Source organism: Malaya genurostris, chromosome 2 (genome assembly GCF_030247185.1).
Source record: "Malaya genurostris strain Urasoe2022 chromosome 2, Malgen_1.1, whole genome shotgun sequence".
Classification (NCBI taxonomy): Eukaryota; Metazoa; Arthropoda; class Insecta; order Diptera; family Culicidae; genus Malaya; species Malaya genurostris.
The window spans coordinates 290,776,279-290,797,198 of record NC_080571.1 but is presented as its reverse complement, the minus strand read 5'-3'; the positions used below and the strand labels follow the sequence as shown (position 1 = coordinate 290,797,198).

The window sequence follows — 20,920 nt, the reverse complement described above, 5'->3', positions numbered from 1 at the left end:
CCACGTAAAGCTTGTACGCAAATAGGCCTGAATAAAAGTATCTTTTAAATAAAAGCAATAAAAGTCTTCAAAAAATATGAGATGAAAATGTTTCACTTGATTCACTTCGTTTCGCTTTGTTATCATCTCTTTTAGTATCGCAAGGTTGCCAAGTTTTCTCATAATGTTATAAAACAGAAGTTTTTTTCATACTTTAAATTGTCATCAACAAGTATATTTTTTGGTATCCACGACATTAGTTTAATTATATTATTGATATTTATACACCAATAAAATTGTTTCGGCTTCGAATATTTCAAGACAAAGCGTGTCTAATACTAATCAAGTAACCTTTGTGGCAAATCTAGTAGCATTGGTTTCATTCCCATTTATGCCAACATGTGTGTGTGTGTGTTTCATCGACTATCCATCTGATATTTTCATATTTTTAAAAGGGCCATTCCGGGTTGAACTAAGAGTAAAATTTTAAACGCAAAACGAAAGGAAACGGAAACGACCCAAAAATAAGTCGAAATGATTCCAAACTGGTTTTAAAAAAATTAAAGGGTTGTATGCAAGACACGACCGAGCCCGATTACATTAAGAATGAAACAATTCTAAGGTATCCATTGAAAATACAGATAATGGTGGATTCACTAAACAGCGATAAATTACAAACTTACTCTAATTTTTCATTTCAAAATTTTTGAAAATATCCTTTAAATGAAAGTCAAGTATGGTGATTTCAAAGTTACTTAAAAGACCTATTTTGGATACGAAAAACCTAAAGATATAAAAGTGGACAAAAGAAACGATTTCATAAAAGAATAATTTTCAAGACACAGAACGTACAAACTTATTCATTTTATAAACAGCGATTAGAGAAGATTTTATATATTTGATGTAAATGATAATTTAACTGAAACTGGCGGTGACCCGAGTTTAGTGAGGATTCAATTGATACATGTAAAATCGCAGATCAGCTTATCTTGACTTTATCTCTAATACTACATTTTATTGCATCTGATAATTTTATATATGTCTGTGCAACTTATTTGTACTAAGCTCTTTTGAAGCGTTTCCTGGTGGGACAACAGCTTGTTCAAATCGATACTGCATAACGATTTGCATTGCATTGCATTGTTTTTGTTGCACTTAGTCTGGATTCCTTCTATAAGATCCTTAGTCTGGATCTCTTCTATAAGATTCTAAATCAATTTCTAACTATGCAATCAAGTTACACTATTATTGTTCTGTTCAATAATAGGGCTTAAGAAATTATGCTGAGAGATAGTTCGTTGTGAATAGGAACATTTAATGAAAAACAAGTACCTATGATTCCCAAGTAATAATTTTAATATTAATAAATACTTGTAGCTGTCCTAAATGCTACATAATAAATCTTGCATTAAAACTTTAAACTCCACGAAAGCCTACGGAAACCCTCTATAAGAGCATGTTCCTGCCAAGTGGACCATTCTTCATAAGGTTTATAAAGCAAAGTGAAGAATTAGCATAAACCTGCGTTAAAACTCCAAATTCAAGAAAATTTTGAAACCAGCTTTAAGATCAACATTTAATTTATTCGGAAGGAATGAATTCCGCTATGAATAAATTGTCGTTTCGATAATATTTTTCATGGCTATGTGTGTGTCATGACTGCTTTGAATGCAACCAGAATATATTAGATTTTATTTACAAGTTTGAGGTTTTTTCCGAACGTATATACTTCATGCGCTTTTATTCTTATCGTGAATGTTTGGATAAAAATAAGAATTATAACTAATCGCCTTGAAATAAATGCAGTTTTTGCGAAAATCTCCATGATTTTTGAAAATTATTTTTTGTGATTTTTCGTCATTTTTGTATAAAACTATTTCGTGGCATTAAAACTTGTGTATACGTTCTGAAAATGAATCATTAAAGCCCATAATTTTTATTCGTTTTTGCATTTCGAAGTATATTCGATGTCAATAAATGCTACGGTATAGGACATCATAATGGCGGCCATGAAATTTTCTTTAATGCAAATTACGCTTAACCCAAGAAGCAATAGAACCCTTAAATTTGCTCTGAGTGAAACTGTCATCCAATGAACACGCACACACACAAAACTAGATTTATGAAAGAATTTAACTGACAATAATGTTTTAAAGAAAATGTTTGAAAGCAATATTAAGAGCGTTTGCATGGTTTTATTCTAGTACACATTGTTTTATTTTTAGTCCAGTTGTTAGTCTGGGTAAAAAGTTTTATGGAAGCTTTAAAAACTATGATAATACTTGTCAAAAGAGACAATTATTATAGTCGTCATAGAACAGATAGTGATTGAAAAATCAATTACAAAACTTCTATAAACTACAATCAAAACCATTAGGCATTCGAATTGTTACTTGGGACTTTCACCATAACACAACTTTATACTGAATCTATTTGCGCGCCACCGCGTTGTTCGTATGTAAATGGAGATTTCTGTATGCATACTACCCATTGACTTTGTTAAACTTTTTCAAATCAAGTTAAATGAAAAAAATTCATCAACAAATCACCGAGATACAAGCGCTTCAAATTAGGTTCGAAAAATCTATCGCCGATAGTTCTAAGTTGGCCTGCTAGTTATCGGAGAATCAAGATAAGCCATGGGTAAACTAAAGCAGAAATGTATTCGGGCATATATTTATAGATTCCTTTTTGTGCTATAGTTCATACTGCGCAAATCGGACGAGAGTTTGACATCATTCACTGAGACTGTCATTGGCTCGTGAAAACATAGGTCCAAATTTTCAATGGTATGCAATTGACATACTTAAATGACTTAAATGACCGCATAGGCTTAAGTTAAATGTTTTCGAATCGATTGGTAGTTAAGTTATATAAATTCATCAACAAATGACTGAGTTATAAGCGTTCAAAATTATGACAGAAAAAGGTTACGCGATTAGTTTTGATTTTTTTTAAATTGACACCCAGCCTCGTACAGTGAAGAGTTAGCAAAAGCGACAATCCAACAAGTGAACGCATATACAATCTAGTCATCACCTCACTGGACGAGCTACTTGTTTCATTCACAGTCAAGCATCAGGAATCAGAACAAATTGGCTCAAATGGCACGTTCCCCTTGATAATTGGAGATTTGTGAGCTACTTGTTTCATTCACAGTCAAGCATCAACTGAAATCAAGAAATGATTTGCGGCATATATTTAAAGATTCCTCTTCACACTACGCAGAATGATGCGGTGTTTTTATGCATGACGCAAAGCCTCCTATGCCGAACAAGAAAATGACGTCAATTTGGTCAGTTGGGGTGGTGAATGAAAACATAGGTCAATTCTAACCATTTTTCAATAGTATGCTATTGAAATACTGAAACGACGTTGTCATACATGTTTTAGTTAAAAGTTTCCGAATCGATTGGTTGTTAAATTATGTCAATTTATCAACAAATGACTGAGTTATTAACGTTCAAAATTATGACGCAAAAAGGTTACGCGGCTCTTTTTGAAACTTTTAATTGACCCCCGGCCCCGTATAGTGAAGAGTAAGGCATTTTTAATGCCAAAATATTGTGTGTTTTCTTACAGTTGGAATTAGACACTTTTAGGAAGAATATTGACATTTTGAGCCTGAAAGTGTGGAGCAAGGTGAATGAGGCAGAATTATGAAAAAGTTATAGTGATTTTAGTGGCTAAACCGGGTTTTTTAAGGCAACGTCCTCACAAATGAGATGAAATATGGAGCCGTTGCCCTGCAAGATTTTTTTTGATAAAAAACGAATAAATATATATATATATATATATATATATATATATATATATATATATATATATATATATATATATATATATATATATATATATATATATATATATATATATATATATATATCTATATATATATATATATATATATATATATATATATATATATATATATATATATATATATATATTCTCGAACGACGCACACGCTCACTGCGATCTAATTCGATACTAAAATGAAATACTGTTAACGATTAACTGTAGCGGAAGGTTTAACCGACGACACGACCAGGCACTCCGAAGAAAAATCGGAATAAAAAGTGTTCGTGAGTGATTTACCGCCAGTTACCACAAATATAGCGACCCCTTGAAATTGATAAAATTTCTTGTACAACACTGTTTAAGTTGCTATGATCTAGTTACCAAGGAGCTCCATAGTAAATAAACAAACCAGAATGTCGAATAAAACCAAAACGATTTTCCCTGGTGATTTCAAACTTCTGTAAGTACGAGTACAAATATATTAGTGAATGATTTTATTCGTTAAATTATCTTGACCTGATTATTATGACGAATCATTACAGGACACCAAATATGACAATTGAGCCACGCATCCGGATAATAATTATCAGGACATAATGCAACATTCTGATGTTTTAAGTTCATTGTATCTTCGAGATTTCGTGAACCACTCGAAAATCTCAAGAATTAAACAATCAAAAGTCTTGTACCCGGTAAAACATGTCGGAAGGAGATATGGCTCTTTGAGGACTCCAATTGATTGAGAATGTGATCAAGATTTGGCTGCCTATGCGAATGCGGTTCGAGCAATAGCTTTGATTGCAAATTAGACGGACTTTATAATCACTTAAGGTGTTTGGCGATATTGGCCGTCTAAAGATATATAGATTTAGAAATGGTAGTAGAGAAAAGCCCAGTTTACAAAGTTTCGTATCCATATCGAGAAAGATCAAGACCAAATAACTATAATGAACATAATTTAAAAAAATAGACTTCATGGATTTTTCGTAACTTGATAGTTTTGCCTGATTGGAAAACTACTGATTCGTAGTTCAATGTTTTCACTTGAAGATACACCAAAGATGCGAATACAATTCAGTATCTGTAATTAAGCCAGGGCGCAATAATAAGAAATCGATTATTATTTTCGTCTTGTAAAATTTTTCATATTCCAACGCCTCTTTATCGTCGATAGCAAAATTCGGTATGGTGTCAGTAGATCTAATAAATTAAGCATAATTCCGCTAGCGAAGATGAATCCTACGAATACTTCCTAATACGTATAGAGACAACTCTGATTTGTTCCTTATATAAATTTGAACCCATATAAAACTTCTTCAGCGAATATAACAGTGTGGCTTCGAAAACCTGTGCAAAGAAACCGTACGATCCCCAAATGAATAGTTTTTCTCTAAATGCGGCAGAGCTGCTCCGTTGTGAAACAACTTTGACTGATAAAAAAATAAGATATAAATTCATCTTTCAACTGTTGTGCAAATATTAAGATAAATAAATGTAACTAGGGTAACGGTAGATGTTATTTCCAATACAACAGTTTTTCAACATTTTTCAAGCAATTTCATTTTGACATTACGAGTTACTGAGGGGTAGTTAAATTTGTGATACAGTTTTGATTAGTGAGTGGCAGGTCGTGTCGTCGGTTTAACGGTTATTTTAATATGAACATAGCTTATTACATCCAAGCCAATCCATCCATCATTACTTTGGCAACTACTTGAAAGAAGAATAGTTCCCTTGTGATGGCCGGTTATAGTGATCCCCAAGCAAAGAATAAATAAATTAACTGTATTATTGTTTAAATTAACCGTTGAAAAAACTCCAATTTAATACATTTAATATACCAAAGCCCATCGTTATTACCTAATGTAAAAATACAAATGCTACAAAAAACCACTAAGTGTGCCAACGGAGAAAACATAAATAATAGTACTTATTAAAAATATTTATTCCACAAGAACCGATCGCAAATTATTCATCGAATTGATCCCGAGATCAGCTGTCCAATGCAACAGTAAGTTTTATCAATTAGTGGGGCACGAGTATCGAGTTTTTGTTTCGTTCATTCATTCGGTTCTGTAACGTTCCTTAATCCAATTACTGTCTAAATGGTTGAGCTAGAGTTTTTTTTTCTCCACTCTTCGAACCCATCACCACGCATGGCCTCTCCTGGGATGAAATCTGCACCACCAGCGTTGAGCGGAATGATTGAAAGCGAAACCAATTGTAATTTATTAATCGAAGCATGAGTTATCATTCCTTCTTAATTAATGGCGGATTGTGGGTGCTGCTACTTGATGCTGAACTGCTGCTTTCCAGGTTACAGCACTACGCCCCCGGTCCGCCAACGTTTTCCCTTCTCCGGTTTTCTTCCTTGCACAGATAAAAAGTAAACTCCGTAATAGTGCTTTTGCGTGTTTGATATGTAAAACATTTCACAGAACAGTTTACAAACAGATTGAAATGTAAATCGGTACTCGATGTCAGTGTTTTCGCGAGGCGGTAGCACTCTTCGGATGAATCGCGCATAGCACATCGATTGGAGCATCTCCCACACAAGGGCAGAGAGTACACAGTACAGCGTAATGTTCGACATTACAAGGTCTGGGAACATTAATTAAGCACACAGTCGCAGTTTTAAGATGAGGACACGGAGTCCTCAGAGTTGATTTTAAGCGAATGACATGTCAATCAAAAATGATTTCCGTCGGGTGTAACACAATACTTATAGGAAACATGTGATAACATCTTCAGCATACATTGAATTATAGAATACGACCAAAAAATAGGCTTGTATCTCCCACTGGAAACTGTAGGTTCTGATACGTCGTACAGTTTCATCCTGTCAGCTACGTGGAAAGCCATACGATATTCTACCTTCTTTTCGCAAACGAAAGCACATTTACCGCAAATTGTACAGAATCGGAACATGCTCTTTCCCTGCCATACGATGGAGTGTATGTTTATGTACTTACGTACAGCTATGACACCTACCTTGCAAATACCCTCCACGCAGATGCCCCTGCCGCTGTTGTTACGCCGGAAGTACTCGGTCGGTTTGGTGCACGACGTTCCATCGATGACGGTTTTATTCAACGTCGCAAAGTAACGCATGCCGATTGGTTTACAGTTCAGCTCACATTCAGCATCATCTTGAAGGGGGGTTGGGGAAAAGCAGAGGAGAAAAGAAAGTCGATACAATATCGATAGCGCAAATGCGTAAATGAACAAGCTATCAATGTATCTGTTTGATTTGAGTTCGATCATATCGATTGGGCGTACCTTTGATAAATGCCTCCCAGATGTAGCGTTTGTCCTGAAAGGTTTGATTGTTAAAGCTTGTGCATTGTTGTTCACGAAAATCCCCAGCAGGATCTGGGCATTGCTGGAATTAAACGAGAGAAAGAGGCATTGTTTGATTGACGATGGAGAATTAATTTGAATTTTAATACACTTCAATTAGCCCAACCGTTTCAGCCAAATTGGATTCATTGGATTGAAGGCCGGCTACCCAACCGACGATTAGCCAAAAATTTAATTGCACGGAAGGCTGATTTTATAGATTCCACAGAAATGGGGTGGCAGAAACCCTTTTCCGTTGAGACGGATAATAAAAAAGAGAGAATTGAATCGTTTAGTCTTAATAGAAAGCATAAAGTGTACCATTTGCTTGGATTTTAAAACGTTTTTTTTTTCAATCGTTATATTTTCATTCATTTTCAAACTTACCTGTTCATTGCACAGATGATAACGTTTTACGATACCAATACAATCGCGGCTTTCAACTGCTGTCTTGGGGCTCTTTTTCCCGTTTATGTATCTGAAAATAGACACATGATTAGATTGCAATTTTTTCCTCAACGGCAGTCCTATTTAATGAATGTTTGTTTATGTCGTTTTCGCTTGATACCAAACCCAATTCAGTTTTCACCCTAACTGCTGTCAGACTGTTTGTTTGAAGCTAGCTTCGAACCTAGTTTCAACGTTACTGAACGGAAAAACTACTCAGTTTCGAACCTGGTTTTTATATAAGGTTTGCTCAAACCCCCGTTGCTAAGAGCGAATCCAAAACAGTTTCGCGAAAAGTGTTTGTTTTATGAAGCTACCCTGGGTCAATTTCAGTTTTCTAATGTCGTTTTCGCTTGAGAGAACTGAAACTGACCCAGGGTAGTTTCATTAAACAAACACTTTTCACGAAACTGTTTTGGATTTGCTCTTAGCAACGGGGGTTTGAGCAAACCTGATATAATAATATAATGATTGAGCATAAACCGTGAACAACTCCAGTTAATTTTTAAGTGCCTCAGAGCATCTGCAAAGTCGTCGGTGCCCAATCAAACATCTCAGAGGAATGTAGATGAAAGCAATGCAAACGCTTTTTCCTTTCCTTGTGACTTGACATGCAACAATGCCAACACATAATTTCGATTCGGTAAGGTGGGTTATTCAGTAAAAATAATAGCACTTTTTAATCGTAGTCGTTTGTTCGGATTTTCTGGATCAAAGAGTATAATATTCATATCGTTGATGATAAGAAGTGTTTCAGAAGTTAGCTATGTTCCGCACAATGCAGATGCGTCGCATTCCAGACTGTTCGTTCGTATTTTGAAAGAGTCTGTATTGTAGGTGAAACTTTCACAATTCTACTTCAAAACAGCAATCAAATTGATAAGCTCGCTTCAAAAATTAGCCATCGAATGATACAATTGCTGTAAGGAGGGGTCATTTTAAAATCAACTGCTTAAAAATATTTCAACTGTGGGTACAAAAGTCATCTACAGACTTTCTTTGGAATCAGGAATATTGAAAGTTAAACGTTTAGAGTTTTGGTAACAAAGTGTTTGTGCACAAATGCACATATTTCTTTTTATTACGTTCGCCATTTGCTCATCAGTGACTTATACCGTTTTCGTTTTTGAACTTAGACGCGGGTGATTCTGACTCCGAGTAAAACGAACACGTGGTACACGCCCTAAACAACATCTCACGAAAAAACTATAAGGATCAGCCCCATGTGGTTGTTCGAGCCATTGATGTGGAACAAGGCAACCAAAATTTCTAATGATCTACAATCAAACAGTTCAATCAATCGCTATTGCACGAGAGTCTGCCTAGATTTATCTTGATTAGGAATCAACACCGAGCATTGTTTGTTTTATAGCCGACGGAATTACACCAATATTCCAAATGTATGCAACTATATCTTTGTAAATACTTGCGATACGGATTTTGACATTGAAGCTTTTCTTAGTCAAGCTTGTGTTCCAGTTTTGTATGCAAGCAGTGATTTTTATAGCGTTAAGTTTCTCTACCATTCTGCGATTTCGGTTGAAGCGATAAACTTTATCTCATTATCAATCGAGTTCATCTTATATAAATTAGAAAATAATCTCACGCACTCAACATTTACCCTGGGGTAGTTGTCAATTTCTCAGGCGAAACGACATAACATGGAATTTCATCCGAGCTTGCATGACACAAGATCAGAGCATTCCAATTAAAGCTTCAAATCGTTTTATTGCACTTTTTGTCCTGCTGTCTAGCAATAACCTACCTCTAGCATGCTACGCGTAGGACTGAAACGTTAGCTATAATTTTGCTTCTATTTATAGATTCGCGCGCTTCCAACAGTTTCGCTTTTGCATCGATTGACCAATCAGAGCGATGCTTTCCCTTTGATATATCGCTTACTCCTTCAAAACCGTCGTATATGGCAGGGAAATCCGATATGCCGGAGATTTTTGGCAGACAAAATAGGACATTGCTCGCTACTAATCCAAATTTCAATCATATATAATTGAAAATACGTGGCTTGATACATTCAAATCGAATCTTAGAAATATTTCCAATCAAATAATGAAATAATAATAATATTTGATACAAAATATACTGAGCTGTAAGTGTTTAAAACCTGACCACATTTCAACGTGTATTTTTCCTTGAGTTTCTAATTTGCACCCCTATATAGAAAATAAAGATGTGTTCCACATCAGAAAGAAAAAATAAACAAACTCGCATGGATGCGTGGTGCGACCCGAGAAAATTTTCAGAGTGAAACTACGCGATTGGAGTCCGATCTAGAGCGATTTCAGGTTGCTAAAACAAACATATCAAACGTTGTTTGGGCGACTCAATAAACGAAAACGGTATTACACTTTAAATTGTGTTGCATTTCCCTAAGTCCTAACTTTTGGGGGCTCTAAGAAGATACCTCCGTACCCTAGGTAGTTTATGAAAACCTTTTTTCTTCCTGTTTCTACAACTATAAGAGAGCACCAAAAATGTACATTCCAGAAAATCGTTTCAAGGAGTTATCATGAGATTTGAAGGCTGACTAAAAGAAGATTATTACACTCGCACTTATTCTGAATAGCGGCGTATTGGTTTTTCGATCGAATATGGTTCGGTCGAATCCTACCTTACCTTACCTACCTAACAGCTATAGGCCTGGGGTGTCCTTTGCTGTATCAAGTATACGTCTCCACATAACTCGGTCCATGGCTGCTCGTCGCCAGCCACTCAAAACACGGATGCTTCTGAGATCACCCTCCACATTATCGATCTACCTTGCTCGCTGCGCTCCTCTTCTTCTTGTACCAGTCGGATTAGAATCAAGAACCATTTTCACTGGGCTGTCATCCGACATCCTTATGACATGCCCAGCCCACCGTAGACGTCCGATTTTAGCTGCCCGTACGATAGGTGGATCTCCTAGCAGCTGTTGCAATTCGTGATTCATACGCCGGCTCCACGTTCCATCTTCCATCTGCACTCCGCCATAGATGGTCCTCAGTACCTTTCTTTCGAAAACACTGAGGGCGCGTTGGTCCTCTACCGGCATAGTCCAGGTCTCGTGGCCATAGAGAACAACCGGTCTAATGAGCGTTTTGTAGATGCTCAATTTCGTGCGGTGGCGTACTTTTCTCGATCGAAGGGTTTTTCTGAGTCCAAAGTACGCACGATTCCCTGCCAAAATAGGTCTCTGAATTTCTCTGCTGGTGTCATCGGCGGTCACCAGTGAGCACAAATACACGAACTCGTCAACCACCTCGATATCGTCACCGTCTATCAATATTCGTGGTGGGAGGCGTAGTGTTTCTTCTCTAGAGCATCTTCCTCTCATGTATTTGGTTTTCGACGCATTTATGGCCAGTCAGATACGCCTAGCTTCAGCTTTCAGTCCGATGTAGGTTTCCGTCATCTTCTCAAGGTTACGTGTCACAATATCAATATCGTCAGCGAAGCCAAAAAGTTGTACGGACTTTCGAAAGATCGTGTCACTCGTGTCGATCCTCGCTCTTCGAATCACACCTTCCAGGGCAATATTGAACAAGATACAAGAAAGTCCATCACCTTGACGTAGCCCTCTCCGAGATTCGAAGGGACTCGAGAGCGTCCCAGATACTCGGACGTAGCACATCACTCTATCTATCGTTGCTTTGACCAATCGCGTCAGTTTATCCGGGAAACCGTATTCGTGCAATCCTAGCGCAATCCGTCGAATCCTAGCTACCTTTGATTTTGCTAACGTTATTGGGAATACGAATGAAATACGATAAAAAAACGATACGTCGTTATTCAGAATAAGGGTGACTAAATGAACTGTAATTCGTGATTGAAAAAAATTAAAAAAGTCCATTAAGGGCTGAGAACTGTAACAGATTGTCGAAGTCACTGCTTCAAAATTGCTCTATATCTTCAATTAGAAGAAATTTCGGCCGATTCGAGTAGTGGCAACTGACCAAATCGTGCCAAAAGATGAATTTACCCTCAATGCTGGTGGATGAACAGCAAAACTGTTTTTTTTTTCAGGTATTCGTCGATGAAAACTTGCCATATCATCGTCGAGAATGGACGACGGATGGTTCCGTTTCCAAGCCACAACTGCAAATCGCTTGCCAAATCAAGTAGTGTGACTGTGGATACAACAAATCAAAAGCGGAATGATATAAAGAAGAACTCACTGTTAGATGGATTTAATACGTTTTGAAATATGAAAACACTCATTCGTAAAATAGGAACTGTGCTTACGTAGCAGCTTTCCATCACCATAAGGTTTGAATTAAAATGAACTAAAGTTTTACCACTGCTGAGTTTGTTGTTTGCTCCAACGAAATTCAATCACAATCCACAGCCTCATTATTTATGAAGTGCTATCCCAGCAGACAGACGTAGCACGTTGTTATGCTGTGGCAGCAATGCGTACCGACTAGGGTTCTACCACACCACAAGCAAACGGCACTCGACTCACTTGCCTTGTCCCCTTGCTCAAGTTCGTTGTTTATTCCTTCCAATGCACCGGGGCTTGCAATCGCATGTTCATCTGTTTTTCTGACAATCCAACAAACACCAGAAGTGTGTTAATATAATTTATTTATGAGATCGTACAGTACCGCTAGGACCAGCTAAGCTACAATCCGTCCTTCGTCGCCCTTCCCCTTGTGACTGCTCCGGTAAGACAGTGAGTACACACACATATTTCAAGTAGCTCGAGGAAATGTCTCACTGTTTCGAAATATGTTTTTGAGCTTATCCCCAGAAGGCAAAAGGGAAGGATTATCAAATCATAGTGATATCCTGCCATACAGTGCAGTAGAGTTAGTTTGACCACTTTATTTTGGCAATCTATTGTTGACTAAAAAATCGGTCATACTAGTCGTAGATTTATTCGTAAATTATTCCTCGACAACATTCTAAATTAAGGACATTTATAAGGTCCTGTAACCAGTTCAAGTGTAAGATGAATTTTGTACGTGACTACCATTAAACATCCACCCTCGGTAGCATAAAGAAGCTCCACCTTGGGGTACTTTCAGCAGTTGGATTTCTTGGGTTCGTTACCATACTGCACTAGCACAGATCTCGCAATCACGCCAAGCAACCTACTGAGCTGTCTTGAAAGCAATGTTTCCTATGTTTTTTGGCTAAGAGGTTTTTTTTCTTCTTTCCTTTATTTAATCCGATTTATGTGCTCCACTCACTCAACTCACCAAGCTGCGTGTTCGTCTGTATGCTTTGTATGTACTATCTGCTTGCATTCGTGACGCAATCCGAAGCACAAGTTCTACTTCTAACGCTCCGATACTTCCTAGAAATAGTTCCCCCCCAAAATGCAAACAAACGAACCGGAACAATGCACAATGCGAGAGCGACGGAAGCAGATAGGAAACAACATAATTAGGCGAATCGGGATAGGGTATTTGCGTGTGCTTTTTTCTTTGTGAAAATGTTTGTTGATATGGTGTAGCAGACAAGGCAAAATAAAGCCTCTGCCGCTTCCGTGAAATAATGATTTACTCTTATTATTACCAGATTCAGCTAAATGAAATTGATCAATTCACAATTGATTTCACAAATTCGAGTGCAGTGTTAAGTGCTAAGAATGATAAATATTGGAAAAAGAATAATATTAAACGTTAATGCTCACAAAAACCAAAGGGATATAAACAGGTGGTGCAGATTAAAGACTGTTCCAGAAAGTATGGACGCAACCAAAACCCGCTGTCATTTCGCAATGGTTAAAAATCTGTCAATTTTTATGGCTGCGTCATGTTGTTTACACTCTTCTCTAACCATTTGTGCAGTTGTTTATTCGTTTTCGAAATGCGTGGAGTTTCAGCAGAACAACGTCGAAAAATTGTGTACAAATGGTGGACAGAACGCGGGTTGTCACTGAGAAGATATCAAAAATGGAAGGAGTAAGTGAAAAAGCCATGCGAAAGGCAATCAGGAAGTTCGGTGAAGATAACACCTTTGAGGATAAACCGAAAACGGGTCGAAAGAAAGGTCCTGCTAACCCTCAGTTGGATAAACGTATACTGAAGGCGTTCGAGCAAAGGAAGGAGGTTTCAGTTCGGGATGGGCCAAAAAAGTGAAGCCAGATGTTCTTCGTGTTAAAGAACGTTGGAATCTTCAAAACTATAAGAAGCAGAAACAACCAAAACGTAGTCCGAAACAAGAAGCATCGATCAGGCCGAGGGTTCGAAAGCTGTACAATACGATTCTTGCTGGAAATTTGAACTGCATAATCATGGACGACGAAACCTACATGAAACTCGATTACAAATCCTTGCCGGGACCACAATATTATACGGTGCGAGAAGGGCAAATGTTAAACCAGTGCGAGACATCGATTGTAGTCGAAAAATTTGGTAAGAAAGCTATAGTCTGGCAAGCAATATGTAGCTGCGGTAAGATTTCGAAACCCTTCATCACCACTGCTTCAATGAACAGCGAAATATACATCAAGGAATGTTTACAAAAACGACTTCCACCTATGATTCGAAGCCACAAAGATCCTGTTGTCTTCTGGCGAGATCTTGCTTCTTGCCACTACTCGAAATCAATGGTAGAATGGTATACTACCAAAAATGTCACTTTCGTCCCAGAAGACATGAATCCACCAAATTATCCACAACTTCGACTAATTAAGGAATTTTGGGCATTAACGAACAGTTCGAAAAAGATTGGAAAAAAGTGTCAAAACTTGTCGCCAAGGAGTCTGTACAGAATTTAATGAGGAACGTTCGCAAGAAGGTGTGCCAGCTAGTCTACAATGGCTAAGTAGCAAATGTTGAGAATAATATTCAAAGTGTGTCCATACTTTCTGGGACAGTCTTTATGGTATCCAAAACTTTGCAAATAGTTCGGTATGACGACATACATTAAAAATTAACATACTTTGATTCGATGCCATCTAGTCCGAACGGTGTAAAGAAAGCAAGCACGTGGTTTTTAGTTTATTTTGGCTTTCTGAAACAAAATGAATTTCACTAACACAAATGAAGCATGTTTTTTCCACCTGTTTCTAAAGACTGGAGGACCGCGCAAAAATTGGTCGACGAAAAAATCGTTTTTTTTTCAGTCACAATTCATAATAAAAAACTTCTTAGTTTTTCTTTTGGTAGTTCAATTCATATATTGAAAGAAAAAAATATTCGTTTATTCATTTGGTTTGTTGAATAAATTTTGTACAGTGGTCTCATCAACCTCATTCGCCTCCGAACGCCAGTTAGATTGAAACTGCTGCTCGTTTTCCATGGATTTATTAGTTTTTTAGAGAATCCGTTTGATCAAGGCCCAATATCGTTCGATAGGGCGGAGTTCTGGGCTGATGGGAGGCTTGTGGTCTTTGGGTACTACAACTACGTTATTCGCATCGTACCACTCGATTGCCTTTTTCCCATAGTGGCAGCTCGCCAATTCCGGCCAGAACAGCACAGATCTATTATATTTCTTCAAGAATGGTAGCAGCTGCTTTTTCAGGCATTCCTGGACGTAGATCTCTTGGTTGATGATCACAACGATGAGAATACCGCTTTTTAGACCACACGTGCATATGGCCTGCCATACTTCGATAGTTTAATGATTTGGAAAATTTCGATCTTCCGTTTTCCTGATGCGGTATAAAACTCCTGTCCCGGAAGCTGCTTGACATCCGCCTTCATATAAGTTTCGTCGTCCATGACGACACAGTCGAACTGTGTGAGCATATTCATATACAACTTTCGCGACTGCTGCATTGCCGATATTTTTGCCTTTCTCATATAGAAAGGTTGTGCAACCAATGTGAAAACCCAGGCCCAGAGGGCCGAATGCCATATATTATTCGACTCAGCTCGACGAACTGAGCAAATGTATGTGTGTGTATGTGACAAATAATGCCACTCGCTTTCCTCAGAGATAGCTGAACCAATTTTCAGAAACTCATATTCGAATGAATGGTCTTACGGTCCCATAGATCTCTGTTGAATTTTTGAATTTTATCCCAATCCGACCTTTGGTTCCGGAATTACAGGGTGCCATGCACCAACAAAATGAAAAAAATTGTCACTTTTTTCGAAGATGGCCCGACCGATTTTCACAAATTTGGATTCAAGTGAAAGGCCGTATGGTCTCATAGATCGCTATTGAATTTTATCTTTATCCGTCTTCTTGTTTCGGAGGTACAAGGCAATACGTGCAAATCACACTCAATTTTCTCGTAAAATTTCTCAACCGATTGTTACAAACTAAGGTGCAAATGAAATGTCCTAAAATTTTTCTAAAAGTAATCGAAAAGTTGATCCAGATCCGACTTTCGGTTTCTGTATTACAGAGCGATTAGTGAAAATTTTCAATTTCATGAGTATTTTTTCATAAGTGATGGCGAAACGAGGTGCACTTCTTTATAAAAATTACTACTAAATTCATCTAGTTGGCAGATTTATTAATTAGTATTATAAATCTACTTTGGGACTACTAGTCCTCGGTTTCCGCCTCCGGAAGCATCGATAATAGTGATAAAAGGCTCCAAAACCGGAACTCACTTCGATTTCTCAGCAACCGTTATCCGAGTTTTACATATCATGATTCAAACTAAACCTCTCAGTTTTTTAAAAGATTCTGTGCAATTTCATCCCTATCCCACTTCCGGTTCCGAAATTATAGGGCAATGAGTATCAAAACTATCAAACTGTCATACAAAATGATGCAATATCAGTACGCATCGGTACGTGCTGGTACGGAAGAAGAAAACACCACCGCTTAGCACACAGCTTGCTTAGTTCAATTTTGTAGAGCGTGCAGGTTTGCCACCAGAATCTTCTGGTGATAAAAAACATAAGTAATATAAGAAAGATATCATTACACCACTAGGTGGATTAAAAAAAAGGTTATTCATATGAAATTTTTGCTCATGTTATAACGCCACCGAACCCACTGTGCATTTCTCACACCACAACCGTCTAGAACAGCAGCGCACAAACAATATAGAAAATGATGAAAAGTTTATGAAATTCACTTGAAACTTTTTCAAATTTCGATTATTTCGCCTAAAGTTTCATAATTTTGAGTGAACCTTTTAGATTCTTTATTAAATTTTGCTTCAAACACTATTCTTCAGTTCTAAAACCATTCCCGTAGAACGGAACAGTAACCATTTGTATATTTCAAAAACCAATTACGGCTCGACAAAGCAAAATTTCAAAGTTCTAAGAATACTTAGTTGTGATGAATTTAATTACGAAAATGTAAGTATTTTTTTTTCAAACTTCTATCTAGTTTTGGAAAAATTGATCAAAAACGCAACACGCGCACTCCGCTACATTTCACCTTAAGTGCTGAGGCCAGTAGGTCGCGTAAAACCACGTGGCTCGCTGTGCGTATCACATATATCTCCATGCTCTCTCGCAAATGTGCAAAATGACTCTCGATGGTGACCAGAAAAATTTCGATATTTTCGGTTAAAAGCTTGCATGAAATGTGTCTGCATCCAATAAAGCTATCGCTTGTTTGGCAGCCTTGCTGAGCCGATTTTATTTCTCTCTTATGTTTCGTTATGTTACCAGGAAACTGGAGCAGAAAAAATGGTGCCGCCATAGAAATCGACTTATCTTCACAAAAATAACATTCACTTCTTTTTTATCGCGACCACATTGTGCATTTTATAACTATTAATCGAAAACGGAATCACCCAGAGCGGTACACTTCTTACCTGTAAGGTTGTTCGTGGTGAAATGTGCAAAGCAATTCTGTTACAGCTCGCTTGACCTGGTGCAATGATGTCTACCGCAATTTGTCATGGCATACTATACATTAGTTATTATAAACTCGTTTGCACCCACACATCTACCCTCTTCTCAAAAAAAAATGAAATACTAGTTCTCTTAGCTTTACTTCTAATAAATCAAAATAAAAACAAATAAAATAATCTTATAGGTTGATATACGAGAGCTTATGTCAGAGAAGGAATAACGTTTCAGTGTAATCATACAGTTTCACTCAAGTTTTCAGATTTTTCGCAATGCACAGATTTTTTTTTAACCCTTGGCATCCCTGGGTGTATCGAGTACACCCAAACCTCCGTTTACGTAAACTTTTTTCACGTTACCTCTTTTTACGTTACTCTTTTTACGACATAAATCCCAAATAACGTAATCTTTTTTTACGTTGAAAATACATCGTAAAAAGAGGTTTTTGCATACAATGAAAATCATTTCTGGCTCATTTATATTCCATGGAAATTAGTACAATATAGGTTTTTTTCTGGAACGGGTTTGATGAATAGATGTCGGAAAATGATGTTTGAGGTGGTTCTGAATTCCAAGATGGCGACTTCCGGTTTATTGATATTTCTTGAAAACCCTTACAATATGGGTATTTTCGGAACGGGTTTGATAAGTAGATGTCGGAAAACGATGTTTGAGGTGGTTCTGAATTCCAAGATGGCGACTTCCGGTTTATTGATATTCCTTGAAAACCCTTACAATATGGGTACTTTCGGAACGGGTTTGATGAGTACATGTCGGAAAACGATATTTGAGGTGGTTCTGAATTCCAAGATGGCGACTTCCGGTTTATTGATATTCCTTGAAAACCCTTACAATATGGGTATTTTTGGTACGGGTTTGATGAGTAGATGTCGGAAGATGATGATTAAGGTGTTTCTGAATTCCAAGATGGCGACTTCCGGTTTATTGATATTCCTTGAAACCCCTTACAATATGGGTATTTTCGGAACAGGTTTGATGAATAGGTGTCGGAAAATGATATTTCAGGTGATTCTGAATTCCAAGATGGCGGCTTCCGGTTTATTAATATTCCTTGAAAACCCTCATAATATGGATATTTTTGGAACGGTAATAATTTTAATATGGAATGGTGAGATGTCGGAAAATGATGTTTAAAGTCATTTCAAAATCCAAGATGGTGTTTCTCGAAACTCGTATCAAAACGAATGTTTTCGGAACGAGTTTAGAGAACAGTTCTTATTAAACGTTGTTTGAGTAATTATGACTTACTTTCGAATATTCTATAATATTGTTACTTTTGGAATGGATTTTACGAGTCAATATTTGGAAGAAAATTGTTTAAAATAAACTTTAGGAATTTTATTCCAAATTCAATATGACATTAGCTTGACACATGCAATCAAATTGTCAAACAAATACATAAATTGATGAATATGCTTCTATGTAAATATTTTAAGGTTCATTCTTTGGTGAAAGAAATGGTAATATTTCATTTTCAGTATTGTAGTAAATATGATTTATTTGAATAGATTCAAATTTTGAACTGCTGTTAAAACTTTTGTTTTCGTTTTCGTTGACTGATTTCAATACCTGAACTGTTATTCATTCTTATGCACGAATCGGTCCATATCAGCATGGCCAGGCTTAAGATTCAAATATAATGACACTCACTAATGGCATATGGCGACGCGCTTTCATACGCGAAACATTTGAAACAAAACTGGTGTGCACATTTTTTTTTTGACACACTTTACCCAATTATTTTGGAACTGGAAGTCGGATCCAGATGAAGTTGAGAAAGTTTGTAATGGACTATTAGACCATTTGAATCAGTTTGTGGAAATCGGTCTCGCCATCTCTGAGAAAAGTTAGCACAAAAATTTTATTTTTTTTTTTTGCACATTTAATTCATAACTCCGGAGCCAGTAGTCAGATCCAAACAAATTCAGGAATTTGTATCAGACCTGAAGAGTTTTTTTAACCGATCCAAGTGTGTTAAAATCGGTTTATTCAACTCCGGAAAAAGTTCCGGAAATAAGGCGTACTTATTTTCACATTTTGTATGAGACCTTTCATTTGAATCTAAGAGTGTGAAAATCGTTGCAGCCATCTCCTATAAAATTTAGCGTAATAAAACGTTACATACACATGCGCACATACACACACAGACATTTTGCGTACTCAACGAACTCAGTCGAATGGCATATGACACTCGGCCCTCCGGGCTTCGGATAGAAAGTCGGCTTGCATAATCAAAATTTTGACTCGAATTCCTGTTATAAAGGCGGTGAAGCATAAAACAATCTCACAAGTACATTTCCTACACTTAAACAATAAAGCTCCGGTTTAGACTGACCGATTTAAGAAAACTTACATCATATGGTTTGGCACTGTCAACCATATTCAACATCTATTTCGATTTTGATCACTGTTGAGTCGTGTACATTCCATTATTTTTGCATTTCTCTATAGAAAGAGTATAGATTTGAATGAAAATAAAAATTTGTTTTAAGCTCGGAGACACTTATCGTTATATATCATTCAACTCAGCTCAATGAATGATGAACTAAGACATTTTAGTTCTATTTTCAAATAACCACAGTTTTCCATCCAAAAGCGTTCGGTATATGTTTGAAACGTCGACGACTGTATTAGAGAGTAAACACAATAATCAAGTTGATTTTGGCAAAAACTCATTGAGGATGATTTTCGGACCTACCTTCCTGTACAAATTTTGGCTATATAAAAGGTTTACTATCACCTCCTTTCGGGTGTAACACCTATTACCAGTCACCATGTGTTGCATATATAGATAGTGGAAGGTATCAATGGAGGACTATGATTTAAACAATGAAAACCTTAGTTATTCAATAATTTGAGAATTAAATTAAAAAATTGAATTTTACATTACATTGGACGGATTACGATAAATCATCAAGTGTAAAAGTACTGGAGTACAAAGTGAAAAACTTGGACTCACAGTATATTTCGTGTTTTTTAGAGGCACAACATAGTTTGTTTTAAGCGACTCTTCCCAAATATTAATACAATATAGGATACAATCAGCAATCCACTAATATTCAAACATTATTTTCTACGTAATATGCACTAAACCAGCTCCAAAAATACCCATATTGTAAGGGTTTTCAAGGAATATCAATAAACCGAAAGTCGCCATTTTGGAATTCAGAACCACCTCAAACATCGTTTTCCGACATTTACTTATCAAACCCGTTCCAAAAATACCCATATCAATACGGGTTTTCAAAGAATATCAATAAACCGGAAGTCGCCATCTTGGTTTTTAGAACCACCTTAAACATTATTTTCCGGCATCTACTCATCAAACCCGTACCGAAAATACCCATATTGTAAGGGTTTTCAAGTAATATCAAGAAACCGGAAGTCGCCATCTTGGAATTCAGAACCACCTCAAACATCGTTTTTCGACATCTACTTATCAAACCCGTACCGAAAATACCCTGCTTTAAGCACTGACGAGCCGAAGGCGAAACGCAAAGAAAGTTGAAACAAAATATGTGCTTTTTTGCACAAAACAAAAAACCCCTAAATGTTCAAACTCTGCGGCGGCCAGTAGTCAGTCGTCACTCGTTTTCGTCCGAGACGTCAGA

At 37.0% G+C, this 20,920-nt stretch overlaps 1 protein-coding gene across 1 annotated transcript in view; it reads right to left on the bottom strand.

The window, feature by feature from the left end:
* Window positions 1-20,920, bottom strand: part of LOC131430558 (A disintegrin and metalloproteinase with thrombospondin motifs 7) — a 375,000-nt gene that overhangs the window by 199,397 nt on the left and 154,683 nt on the right. The window contains exons 4-6 of the mRNA XM_058595626.1: window positions 7,507-7,597; window positions 7,060-7,162; window positions 6,772-6,929 (exon numbers count right to left, since the gene is read on the bottom strand). Of these exons, the coding sequence (XP_058451609.1) occupies window positions 6,772-6,929; window positions 7,060-7,162; window positions 7,507-7,597 (352 nt within the window). The remainder of the gene's footprint in view (window positions 1-6,771; window positions 6,930-7,059; window positions 7,163-7,506; window positions 7,598-20,920) is intronic.